Source organism: Opisthocomus hoazin, chromosome 2 (assembly GCF_030867145.1).
Source record: "Opisthocomus hoazin isolate bOpiHoa1 chromosome 2, bOpiHoa1.hap1, whole genome shotgun sequence".
Lineage (NCBI taxonomy): Eukaryota > Metazoa > Chordata > Aves > Opisthocomiformes > Opisthocomidae > Opisthocomus > Opisthocomus hoazin.
In genome coordinates this window covers 61,983,698-61,997,549 of record NC_134415.1, presented here as the reverse complement: position 1 = coordinate 61,997,549, position 13,852 = coordinate 61,983,698, and the positions used below count along the sequence as shown (strand labels likewise).

Genomic DNA, 13,852 nt, shown 5'->3' with positions numbered 1-13,852 from the left:
CCTATACGGAAGCACTATTCAAATCAGAAAATTTTACTTCTGAAGTGTCCCTGAGGGATAAGCTCTTGCCCCTATGCATATCACCCACAGGCTATAAAAGGGGTGGGATACGCTATTCCCACTTGGCTTGTTTCAGCCAAATGGTCCACATTTCTTTCTGAGGCACTAGGGAAGAGGGTAAGAGATCAGGTATGAATGTATATATAGACAACACATCTCAAGGATCACGTACAGGTCTCCTTTCATCTTTCTTTAAATATTTGCCTATACACACACACACACACACACTGTGGACACTTCTAAGTAGCAGCCAAAAATCAGTAAATGTGGAGTACTGCGGAGGACCAAGTAAAGACACAGTATTTATTAAAAGTGTAATCTCAGTTCTAGTCAGCAGTTCCGTGGATCTCAGCAGCTGACATCTTCTGTATGAGAACCCATTTGTGTGGCTTAGCTCTGATTAAATAAACCCTAATTAAACCAGCAAGTATTTTGTAAGTAATCAAGTTACATGTTCTCACACCTTTAGTTTTCCATAACAGAAGTTGATAATCCTCTGACCTCTCTTTAGTCAGCACAAAAAAGATGAATAGTCCTTGCAAGAAGCTGTTATTTAGTCAATATAACTTGATGCAGCACACCTAGCATCCAAGTAAGCAGGCAACCTCAAATGCAAGTGCCACACCATGCATAATTAAGAAACTACCAATCTTCAAATGAAACACTGCATCTCTTTGCTCCTCTGGGTAACATCAAACAAGTACACTGAGATTAAATTCAAGAATAAACTTCTTAAAGGCAGCTGATTTTCCCTTTTGTAGACTATTACGGACTTGCTCGCTCCTACTCTTCTAGGATAAAAAACACCACAAAAAGGCTACTTGGGGAACAGATAGAAGGAACACATTACTAAATATTTTAAGAGTCTTCCATTAAGGGCAGATTCAAATTCGCTATAGAAACAGATCATTACCGGTGGGGGGCTGGTGGAGTGGGGGAAGAAGTCTCATATGTTTTTAAAGATCTAATTATAGTTGAATGAGAAAAAAATTCCACCACAACAGGAAAATGCTCAGCTTGGGGTTGGAATATCACTATCTTCACCAAATGAATCATGAATTAAATACGAAGAAGTGACATCTTTTCTACTTTCTGTAGAACCCAAAGTTACAGACAGTAAAGCTAAGGTAAGTCACTGAGGTGTCTCTCTGCCCTGGCTAAAAATCTTTTTTTGACCTCTTGGCTAAGTTGTTCCTGGCAGACTCCTTCATATTAATGGATGCTCCTGATGGACGAACAGATCCATTCTGCTCCTGCGGGACAAAAGCCAAACCAAACATGATGTTCAGATGCTAAAACTAAGCTGAGTACCTAGAAAGATCTAGGTAACTGTGCCATCAAAATTGACAATCTCCAACCATAAGAAATTCACCTTGAAATCTACTCTGAGAGACAGAAGCCATACTGAAGCAGCAAGTAAAGAAAGTAAGTCAAACCTGATCAAGGGAAGTCCAGGACAGCCAAAGCTGTAATGGGAAATGTTATGCTCTTGAAGAGGGGTTGAGAAGAGACAGACAGCACAGAGTAATGGCAGAAAATACAAGCAAAGTCATGGTGGCTCAACTGAATAGCTCAAAGGAATGAACATACCGCTCCAGTTTTATAGCTGCCTTAGCTACCTGCATGGAGGCAAAGCCTTAGGCATACTCAGACATTACACTAAACTCAAGTTCTTTGGATAACAATCTCTGAATAGATACATCAAAAAAAGAAGTAAGTGAATATAGAGAGCCACCTTAAAAATCAAGCTTTTTTCCTCCAGGAAGAAATGTGAAGAGCTAAAAGCCTGCTCTGCAGCAGAGACCTGCATCCATTGTGCTGTGTTTACCACAGAGCAATTGTGCACATCAACAGATACTGAAGTAGCTGCCATGTCCATGATATTTTATGCCCAAGCTTTCTTCCTGGTAAATCATTACCTTGTGGTCTCAGGCACTTCTTTCACTCATGAAGGCAGGCCCTCTTTTCTATTGTATAATTAAAACACATTTTCTCCTTAAAGAAATCCTCTAGGAAAAGCAAAAGTGGAGATGGGCTAGACTTTAAGGGATAACCAGCCTTACAGACTCACATACTAGAAAGTTCCTGCGGATTAATACATGAAAGCAACAGGAGAGAGGACCCTCAGCAGCACCATGAAGAGCAGAGCAGTTAGTTCTTTGTTCTTTTCCCACTTCCAATCCCATTTCCTTACCTGTGAGGTTATTCACAGCCACAGTGGACTGGAGGCTGCATTGCTTCTGCACAGTGCAGGCACAGATTTCCATCTATTAACTCTTGATTCAGCTCAAGAAAAGCTATGTTTGAAGTACAGAATGGTCTTTTAGAAAGATACATAATTTAGACTTGATCAAAGAATACTCAGTGATGGGACGAGGGGAGATAAAAAATTCCACATTTATTTTCTCCCTAGCTGCTTAAAGGAAGTGATTTACTTTTTAAAATGAAAGTTTGCTTAGTTTCAGCTTTCAGCTACTAAAAATCCTACATACATTTATCCAATGGAGCACCCTCAGGCTTCTGTTTTTGTTACTCACACCTGCACATGTAAATGGCAATCAAGTCGCCTCTTTATATCCTTGTCTTCTCTTGAGCTGATTTCAATCCTGAACGGTTTCTTCTTGAAACACAGATGAGAAATTTCAGACGCTTTTCCAAGTAGCAGTCACAGCAATGCCAGAAACGGAAGAAAGACTCCCTGTTCCTCTCTGATATTCTCTAGACATCCCAGGATCAGGCTAAAGAGATTAAACAAGGCTTTATCCTTGCGTTTTGGGAAAAGAACTCTGTATTTTTGTTGGGAACACAGGACAGGGGTTTCCCTCGTCACCATTTTATGGGTGTTTTTTTGGTTTTGTTTTTTGCTTTGTGGTGGTTTTTTTGTGTGTTTGTTTGTTTTTTGCCTTTTTTTGTTTTGAGGAGTTGAAGCATATTACTGGCTAAGGCTCTTCAGCTTACCGCTTTCAATGACAAATGCCAACAATTCCATATTAAAATAAGAAGTGCTCAGTGAACAACAAACAAAAAAATTAAATCAGAAAGGAAACTATACACTGCAGTAAGCCTCCTGTTGTGGTGGAGGGGATCATGCACACACGCATGTCACCGCAAGTGTGCAAGCAAGTAGAAACACTCACAGGAGGGCTAACAAGTTTGTCACCATCAGCAAGTTAAAATATCCTTTACATAGTCAATGCCAAACTATGAGACCACGAGGCTACCTCGCAAAACAGCAAGTCAAATGAAAACAAAGCTACAAGAAAAAGAGCATGTAAACACCGCAAATTGTGGAAAACTGACTATTTCAATAGTCAGTTTTGCCTGAGGGTATGGGTGTAGACCATAGGTGAGGAGTGATTACAGTATTATAGTTTAACAACTTGCTCACTGAGCCTTTGCATTCTACTGGGATACCCACAAAAAAAGTTCAAGACAGGTCCATAACTGGAATGGGTACAATCACTGTCATATTTTGGACGGTTATTTTTCAATATGTGAATGCGATTCATTTCAAAGCAAGCAAGCCACTCTTTCCAGTACTGTATGGGAGTCACTGCCTGATACTTTAGTCAGACAAAAATCTGTCACAAATTCCTGTTCCTGGTCTGAATGCAATATCACGATTGCGACGGGGGCGGGAGGAAAAAGTTGCTTTCAAATTACACGTAGCAATGGAGGATGTTATAGTGTCAGTATCTGTAACAGGAACTAGAAGTCACTAATCATGAAAGCCAAACTAGCATAAAACACTCTGGCTTCCCCCCTCCCCCCCCGCCCCTACTTCTGGACAGTTCTAACCCACCAGTTCTGCTTGTACTTCTTTTTAGCTATCTTTTGCACTATGCCCTTCTAGACATCGCTCATGCACACACAAAGGCAACTTTATACTTAATCTTACAAACGTATACATTTATGCAGAGTTAATGTTTACTAGTCAAGGAAGCTGTACTTTCCAAAATCCAAAGAGAGTTGTACCTGTTGTTTCCACAGTGAACCTGGCTGTGTATTTTATAAGGCAGTCTAGCATACTGGTTTAAGACGACAAACTGGACTCAAGCAAACATGAGTGGATCACATTGCCCATGTAAATGCTTCTATTTTACCACACACATGGCAACCTCAGAGAGCAGAAATGCTGTTACAGGAACACAATAACATGCATGTCAAAATTTCCACTTAAATAGAATAGTGCACTCTCAATAAAAGCACTATATTTTTTTTTCCAGTCTTAGCATTTATTGCTGCTCATAGCAGTTCGGGGGGGGGGGTGGGGGGGTGGGGGGGTGTTACGGTATGCAAATTTAACAATGACAGTTTGCCTTTCCAGCACTAAGTTGCAAAGAGTGGAATAGGTATGAAGTAAAGCTCCAGGAATGGCTTCTTTACCATCCTCCTTATGCACATTCAACAAGTTACCTAGTGTGTAGACACAAGTTGAGAGCTGTCTCAGCTCCTGCACACCAATCTAGGAGTTTTCACTACTATTTATTCATCTTGCCTACACAGAAGTCACAGTTTTCTGAAGGGAAAGGGCTTTCTACACATAAAGACAGCCCTTTTATTTTCATATACTTCAACAACTGTGTGGCACTTCTCTTTCTTCTACTGAGAGAGAAGCTATGCTGAGTGAATTCACACTTAACCACTGGATAAAACAATACAAACATGAATGATTTCTGCTGGCTGCGAACTCTCAGGCTACTTATTTTATCCAGAACCAAGTAGGGCTGTACAGTCATCTTCAGAGAAGTAGACTTGGTAGTGATTAGACAACCAGTGTCAAGAAAAGGGAACAAACTCCTCTACAAATGCAACTTACAGTTATCTACAAGAACTATTTTTATATCTTAAATACTGTGAAGCCACATCTACAGCTCTTTATATCAACATAGCTGGTGATCCACTTCCACCCTGAAACAGACAGGCAGCACTCCACCTTAATTTTGTGTATACATTTTTAATACCAGTTTTTTATTCTCCAGGGCAGGGAAAAAGGACAGACTTTAAGCTCTAGAGAGAAGGAAGGAGCAACCATACAAACTAAAATATATAGTATACTAAAATTTGTAGCATTTCTATCCTATGTTCAAATATGCATGTTACCACAGGCTGTAAACAGCTGGACTACATTTTGGCTAATTTTACATAAAGTTTGTTTACAGACCACTAATGAGACTACTGTACAGACAAAAAAGCTTTAGCTTCTTAGTAAGGAATTGGGCCAATATAGTTGTAATTTGGATTTAATTTAGATGAAATCTAAGTAACTCAGACACACACTACTGTTAAAACAGAAAGCTGATATTTGTTCACAACTTTTAAAACATTTAATCTAGATAAATGAAAAAACACCATAAGTTGTGGTTTAGAATGGAGAGAGAGAACATAACTGTTAAAAGAGCAGTTTCTGAACCTGGAACACGAGCAAAATAAATGCAAGTACAGCTGTGACTTGAGAAGCACTAGTCATGATGACTAAAAAAACCCAGCAGTTGGAGGAGACTGCTCAGAATGAATTTTACATTAATGTCTGTACTTCCACACATACTTTAATTATGAAGGCTCCAAAGGCCACCAAGCTAACACCCTCTTGGTCAACTTCAATGAGAAACACTATTTAAAAGCCTGGAACAGCTACAGCCCCTGGAAGCAACTCAGCATCAAAGAAACACTACAAGAGAAAAATACACTACTCATTTTTCATCAGAAATGAGAAATTGTGTTCAGTGTATTTCAAGATATTTATTTGGTTTAACCTGCCATAATTTATATTCATTTCAGTGTCATTATTGCCACTGTTATTCTAATACGAGAAGAGTTTACACGTAACTTAACATATATATGCAATTCTAACAAACAGGAAAAACATAAGTGCCGATATATTTACTCACTGATTGTTCCCAATGATGGTCTAAAATTAGCAACCTGCACTGCCTCTCAGAGGAACAGTGGATTGACAGAGAAGAAAGATTTCTCATTCCCTTTGCTTCCTCTGTCCAAGTGCTACAAGGTCAAAACAGCCTAAGACCCACACAAAAGTCATGCAACAGCCTCCATCTTTGGCAGCTAAGCATTACTTACATTGTATTTTGTTGAATAATTTTTAAAGACTTTTTAGACATTAAACCACAAAACATTACAAGCAGATGTAACTTTAAATTCTCCTGTCTGCTTTTCTTCTTCTGAGTGTAAAAAGAGTAAACTTCAGTAATTTTTTTCCCTTGTTTGTGTATAATTAGCTTCATTGCTTCCTCTGATTGCTTTCATATCCCCAATATCTTCTTCAGGTAGCTCTTTAAAGCAGCAGCTGCAAGCTTTACCAAGGCAGCTACTGCTGGACACTACTGATGCAAGTAACAAGTTGTGGAAGAGCAAACTGCCAAGGGTCATATGGAGTGCTTCTCTTCTCCTTCAGAAGTACCTCTGTGCCCCTTTTCTACTGTCTCCTTACATTTGTGGCAAACCCAGGTAAGCTATAAAACCAAAGTGCTGCTGTGATCATATCTTTCTCAGTGAAGAAAAGGAAGTAAGAGCAGCTGCCTTTAGTTACTGCTTATTAATTACTTTTCAGGAGATTATTTACTGATCAGAACCAATAAAAATTCTTCTAGGACAGACAGGGAGTAGGGCAGTGTTTGAGCCGACAAACTTTTCTTAACACCAAGAAGTTACAGGTTCCAGAGCACGAAAGCACAAGTCTCTTGTTTGCCTGGAAAGCAGAAGAGGATTGATGTAGACAGGAGGAGTAAGTCAGTTTAATTTTGAGAGAGAGATATGCATGAACAGAAACTGATCTGGGAAAACTGTAACGACTTAGGGTTCTGCATTACATGCAGCATTGCTACTCAAGAAAAACAGTCATCTCCCCAGACCTATCAGGGCATATGAAGGTATACCAGTGAAAATATAGTGTATAAAGCTAAAAAATAAATCTGTCAGAAATTTTTTGAAGCCCTGTCAGAAGCACACTGCCATTTGAGATTTATTTCTAAACTGATAAGCTAACCAGTTCAGAACTTCAAAAATAAAACTAAGACAGAAAAATAAGTTATAGACAAAGTTTGCATTCAGATATAACTGGTTGTACCAGTTTTGACTGAGATAGAATTGATTTTCTTCATAGTAGCTACTATGGGGCTATGTTTTGGATTTGTGACCAAAACAGTGTTGGTAACACAAGGGTATTTTAATTACTGCTGAACAGTGCTTGCACAGCATCAAGGCCTTCTCTGTTTCTCACCCCATCCCACCAGCAAGCAGGCTGGGGATGCACAGGAGGCTGCGAGGGGACACAGCCAGCTGACCCCAACGGACCAGAGGGATACCCCATGCCGTATGGCATCGTGCTGAGCAATAAGCACTATGGGGAAAAAGGAGGAAGGGGAGATGTTCGGAGCAATGGCATCTGTCTTCCCAAGCAACTGTGACACATGATGGAGCCCTGCTTTCCTGGAGATGGCTGAGCAGCTGCCTGCTGGTGGGAAGTGGTGAATGAATTCCTTGTTTCGCTTTGCTTGCGTGGCTTTTGCTTTACCTATTAAACTGTGTTTATCTCAACCCATGAGTTCTCACACTTTTACACTTCCAATTCACTCCCCCATCCCACCGAGTGTGAGTGAGTGAGTGGCTGTATGGGGCTGAGCTGCCAGCCAGGGTTAAACCACACCATTGTGGTTTAACTAGTCTTTTAAAAAAGAAAACCAAACCCCCACTCACACATTTCAACTCAGCCAGATCTGTTGTTTTCAATATGGCATGGTACTGAAAGACTATGCATCAACCTGCTTTTTTACTTATTCTTAGAAGAATGGAAGGAATTTATGAATTAAAAACATCTTTTGACTTACCGAAATTGGTAGGTGAGGATGTTGTATAATTACATGTATGTTAAAGTGACTTAATGTTTATAGCAAGTAATTTTTCTTAGTACAGTAGTACTAAGAAAAATCCCCAAACATCCTGTTAATACAGACGCACTTTTATAAAGTCTTCTTGTAATACAATCGTACCCTCCCTGTCACCATAAAATATAACAGACAGCATAAAACACCAGCATTTAGAAATGCTCCTATTTCTTATTCAGTCCACCAGAGTACATTTACAAACATTTTAGTTCCCACTACTGTGCCACCTCCATCATCAATTCTCTTTACATGGACACCTAACTGGTGTTATTCTTTTTTTTGCTCTCCATAGCCTAAATACACAAGTTTAGTTTAAGATGAAGTGCTTTGTATTTTGACCTAGTCATTCATTAAGGCACGTGAAAAGAGTAAGTCAATTGCTTGCAACCCTGCATATGCACACAGATCAATCCAAAGTGCCTGAGCAAACTCATGTTAAACAACATAAATGTTATCATAACCAAATGCAGAGTAACACATGTAGGAAGAAGGGTCATACCCATAAAGTAGAAGATCATATTCTTGTAAGCAGTGGCTCTAAAAGAGAAGCCAGGATGCAGGGGATGAGCAACTCAGTATAACCTCCTGATGCAGTAATATAGGACTCGGCACAATCTTTCACTGTATCAGGCTTTTCTACACCAGAACAGCAATGTTAAACCTGTTTGACATCGTGCAATGTACACAGGAGCAACAAACGTTTTATAGACAAGTCACAAGATCAAAGAGACCATAGAAGAAGGGTTGTTTTTTTTTTGAGGGCAGGAAAAGTGTCTTACACCAGACAGATACAACAAACAGAATTTCTTCATCAGGAGGACAATTAGCCACAGAATTTTAGCAAAGAGGAAATACCATGCACTAGAGAGCTCTCTCATCTGGGAGAAAGGCCTAAGAGCCGAAAATGGAAGCCAGACTGCTTAGTATACAAATTTAATTCCTATTAGCAATAAGCCACTGGAACAAACTACCAGATGTATGTCAGAAGTTGAAGAAACTAGTCTTCAAAACAAGATTTGCTGTTTTTCTAGAAAATATATATAACTAAACTGCAATTACTGAAGTCAGTTAAAGAAAAAAAAAATTGAGAAAATGGAAATAACTTATGACATAAAATCCTGACCTTGCAACAGGATGGTTCCTGCTACGACAAAACAGGAAAGCAAAAGACCCAAACACACTTGCCTGAGGGAATTTGCTTCCCCCGCACCTTGCATGGCCTTGGCTGCACCCAGGTGCACACTCTCCTCCCCTCTCCCTCCTATCAACGTTAGCAGTACAGTTTTACCATAATACACTACGGTACCCTGGTTCTCCCAAATGTCTCACAGCATTTGAAGGATAATGGTGAGGAATAGGACACTTACAAGAGTAAGGCACTGAAAGACATGAGTCAAGCTGTTCACCTGAAGTTACTCCCTTACAAAATTTGATAAGAAGAAACTGCAATTTTTCTGTATTACAGGGCTAGTGCACTGCTGATCTGGTGTAAACTGTATTGTGAAGTGACCATGTTTTCAAGCTTTTCCCTCCTCTAGAAATGCAACTTCCAAAACTACATTGCCATAATAATTCCCTGGTATTTAGGATATAGTAGGTAACTTTATTTTAACCTTTCCTCATATATAGACAAGGGCTTTTTACTTCCCTTCTCCAGGCACGAGTACCTTCTGTTAAGTACAGATCAACCTCCAATAGCTGCGTCTACCACCATTCGAAGTACCGTATATTCATTTGGTTAGTAAGCAATTTTTCCTAGGTCAAACTAAGTGATATGTTTCTCTTCCTTCAGAGTAGAAACAGTATTCGGATTTGACAGAAGTAGCTGCTGAAAATATTTCAAGCTTACTCAGAAGTAAAGTTTGGCTAGAAACTACAGGAAAAAATGGAGCAAGGGTAACAGACAGAGCGGAAGAAATGGGGTTCCCACTCTACCTTCAAAATTACTGTAAGTTTTACCGAGGGAAACATGAAACTATTATCAATGCTTTTGGCTCAGTCTGACAAGAGCAATTAAGGCACTTCAAGAGTTCTGTGTTTAGCCTAAATATTAAGTTGGCATTTTAAAAAAAAATTACTGATAAACGGGGAAACAGTCACAGTGAAGTCTGGAGCTCTCACTATACATGTGATCACAGAATCATAATCCTGGCATTGTCTAGCTGAATACAAGGAAGCACCAATCAAACACTATACATTCACTGTCATATAAAAATGGCCCACGTACAGTTTTCAAGAGATCTCACTTCGTGTCAAAGTCCTGTGTTGCAAGTTACAATTAAGAAAACTAATAGCTGATATTTAACAGATCCACAAACCAGGTCTATGTCCCCGGCTGCTACGATGAGTAAAGCATTTACTTTCCAACACGCGAGACCTTTGCATGCAAAGCAACGTTGGGAAAAGTAGATTTTGTTCTTCAGTTGTTCTTCTGTTGACCTGCGGACTTTGAAATGTTTAACTGTTCTTCTATGTGGGACATGCAGCAGCCTGTAGACCATAATAAACAGCCTGCATTTAAGATAATGTATGCTTTCAGATATCTAACCTAAATACTTGCTGCTTAATCAACTGACAGGCTGGGCAAAAAGCAATGAATAAGGGGGGAGGGAGGGGGGAGGAGGTGGAGAGAAAAACATTCTTTCAGCAAAACCAAAGTCAGCCTCTTCTGTAACTGACTAGGGACAATGCATGAACTTGCTTCATCTTTTTTAATCCAAGAAACAACTCTTACTCAAATTCTCTATATATCCAGTCACCCTGCTAATGATGCATGGACCACCCAATTGTAGTAGACATTTTAAAATAAAAAAGTTATAGTTCCTAAAAAAGGTTAGCATACTAACACAAGGAACTTGAAAATAAAGTAAATTTGGTAAGAGTGCATTTATACAGAACTGATGTACAAACAGAGATTGAAGTAGTCACAGATTTATATGATTGTAGGCTGGAAAGGACAAAAATGCTCTGTTTTTGAAAGTGTTAGGATACTCATTTTTCCAGCAGGGACAGCAGCTGAACAGGCACCCATATCATTACTATTCAACAAAAGCGTTCCCGAATGAAAACACGAGTACTTTAAATAGTACTTCTATGAGGGTTCACAAATATGGTATAGCACAACTGCAGAGTGCAAGCAGTTCTTTTAACAGAACCTGCCACGCCCCCACTGTGCCTGAAAAAAATGGAGACATACCTGATTACTGCTTTTTGCAGCAGCGTTGGTCTGAGCTGTATTTGAAGAAAGGGAATCGAAAAAGGCTTGGTCAGCTAATGAATTACCGCAGCTAATTCCATCTTTTGCACCTTCGGTTATAATCTGAAATGGAAATAGTAGCAAAAGATTTTTCATGCTCCTACTAATCAAATTAGGATGATTATATACGATAAACAGCATAACATTCATGTCACTAGCTGTTAAGATGGTTGCATTTACCCTTCTTGAATTCAGATGGAATAGTACCTTTCCCAAGAAGCTGACGTGAGAATCTGGAAGATTTACTTCCACAACAGATGGAACTGGTTTGCATTATCATAGCATAACACGTAAGACTGTTGTGGTAGTGGACATCTAACTACAAATTCATTGGGGATTAACAAGGTTGTTAACATTACTGCTTGGAGACTGGGAACTCAATACTTGGAGGATCAGACCAGGACAGCAAGTTTGGAGAGCCAAAAGCTACTAAACCATGAGCTGCCCAACTGAAGACAAAAAAACAAGGTTATGTGAACAAACATGCTCCCTCCACCCCGTTGTTTGTTTTAAATAAACACAGCACTGGTGAAGGAAGAAAGACACATGCCTTAAGAGGAGGCTGCAGGAATTAGAGCCAGAGTCTTCACCTAACTGACAACCTGCAGACATACAGACAATGGGCTCTCCAAGAGCGAACTGGATTCCAGTCTTTGCATTGAGATCCCCCATTCATCCCCAACCACATACAACCAGTCTTTAAAGAAAGGGCAGATTAACACACACTGAAAAGACAGCAAAGGCCCTCAGGAAAATGAGCTGAGTAGTCCCTGGATTTGGGATCCCATATCCTGAGCCCCAGAAATGGGGTTCCATTCCAGAGATTTATAAGCATGCGGCAAATCAGCCACAGCACCAGTGTAAACCTGCATTACTCATTTCACTTTCCGGATCTGTATCTTCAGACAGGAAAACAAAACAATTACTGGATCACGAGACCCCCAAACCAGAGGCAGACTCGAAATAGCGCTGGTTATCTGCAGATCACCAGTATTTACTACCCACAACCTCCTGTTGCATTTCTTACGAAAACCACTAAGAAGCACAGTAGCTTTGGATGGCACGTTTGCACTGGTCTCCAAAGCCAGCTACAGTTGCTACAGTAAGATTATACATTCCAAGCTTTAACACTGGAGTTTTTATGTTTGAGCATTACAGTCTGATCATCAAACCAGAGGATGGCCTTGTCAGTAGTTCTGCTTTCTTACTGCAGAGCAGTGTAGTCACTTACCTCAACGTAATCTGTTGGAACAAGTCCTCTCTCACCTTGGCTGTTTTTTCCTTCTAACCAGCCTCCACCAACATCCTGAAAGAAGTAACAATATAGAAACTGTTTAGCTAGATGGATCGCGCAGCATGCTTTGAAGAACTCAGGAGGAAGCACCATCTTGCTGTCAAACGCAATGTTTGAAATACAGTTATGACTGTATGACTATGAACAAACTCACTTAAATCTGCTGAAGCAGCAGATACTCATTTAAACAGAACACAGACTGTGCTTGCTTCACACAGCTATGGTGGACTTTAGATTTAACAAGCGTGAGGGGGAAGAAGGTCGATTTTCAGCAATTCTGATCATTTATGAAACCAGAGTCAATCATCTGGGCACAGGCAGCATCAAAACACAGCTGTTAGTATGCCAATTCCAAAGCATTAATTGTAATCAACAGATTATAAAGAAACAAGAATCAAGGAATTAAGCCATTGGCAACCTCTGTAAAATCTCTCCTTTGCTTATTGAAGGTGCAGAGGTGTGTGATGAGTGCCAGCTATAACCCACAAGAAAATCTTGAGATTATCCTTAATAAAGAGGCACATGCCATGCAAGATCTGGAGACACTCCTTCTAGTTTACATTTAATTTCAGAGGCAGGTCTCATGCTACTAGTTTGGAAACAACTAACACAGCTCAGCTGAGTGGGGCATCCTGTTACTGTTTGTTTTTGGTGTTGTTTTTTTTAAAACCACATATTCTACATATACTAAGAAACCTTTGCAGATCTGTCCAGTTAAGTCAAGTCAATTCCAGGACAACGTTATCTGGAACAAGCCAGTTCTGTTTTAAATCAAGTTGTTCCTTGAACACATAGTACACGTCAAGCCAACTCACAGCTGAAAACTGGAACCACACATGCTAGACAGCAATTAATGAATTTCAGGTTTTCTTAACTTGCTTTTTAATGGGTGTAATTGTTTTTTCACAAATAAGAAAAAGCAAATGAAAGTTTGTTATGTACCTAAAAGCTTACACTCAAGAACACAGAAACAACTAGAAATCTCGATTATAAATTCAACTGGCTTGGTTAAACTGCAAGAGCAATGACATCTTGAGCCATAAGTCACATTTGCACCACTGCACTTAAGAGCAATCATCAATGGACTTTCAGAACTTGTACTACTGCAGTCTAAACTTACATATCAAAAAAGATCAAAGCCTTTGTGGCAATCTATCCCACAGTTTTATCATGGACACCATAAACTAAATTTTTACTTGGTTTTAAGTACATTGCCTTAACACACAGATGTCTCATTGAGCAAGAACCAGCTTAAAAATGGTAAACTATTTATTTAGTCCTACTTCTGTGAAACAGCACTGATCTCCTGAACTCATTTAAAATGTTACCTCTGCCACA

At 39.6% G+C, this 13,852-nt stretch overlaps 1 protein-coding gene across 2 annotated transcripts in view; it reads right to left on the bottom strand.

The window, feature by feature from the left end:
* Positions 1–13,852, bottom strand: part of SNX9 (sorting nexin 9) — a 65,640-nt gene that overhangs the window by 30,956 nt on the left and 20,832 nt on the right. For both annotated transcript variants that reach the window (XM_075413863.1, XM_075413864.1), the window contains exons 3-4: positions 12,452–12,526; positions 11,161–11,283 (exon numbers count right to left, since the gene is read on the bottom strand). In XM_075413863.1, coding sequence (XP_075269978.1) covers positions 11,161–11,283; positions 12,452–12,526 — 198 coding nt within the window. The remainder of the gene's footprint in view (positions 1–11,160; positions 11,284–12,451; positions 12,527–13,852) is intronic.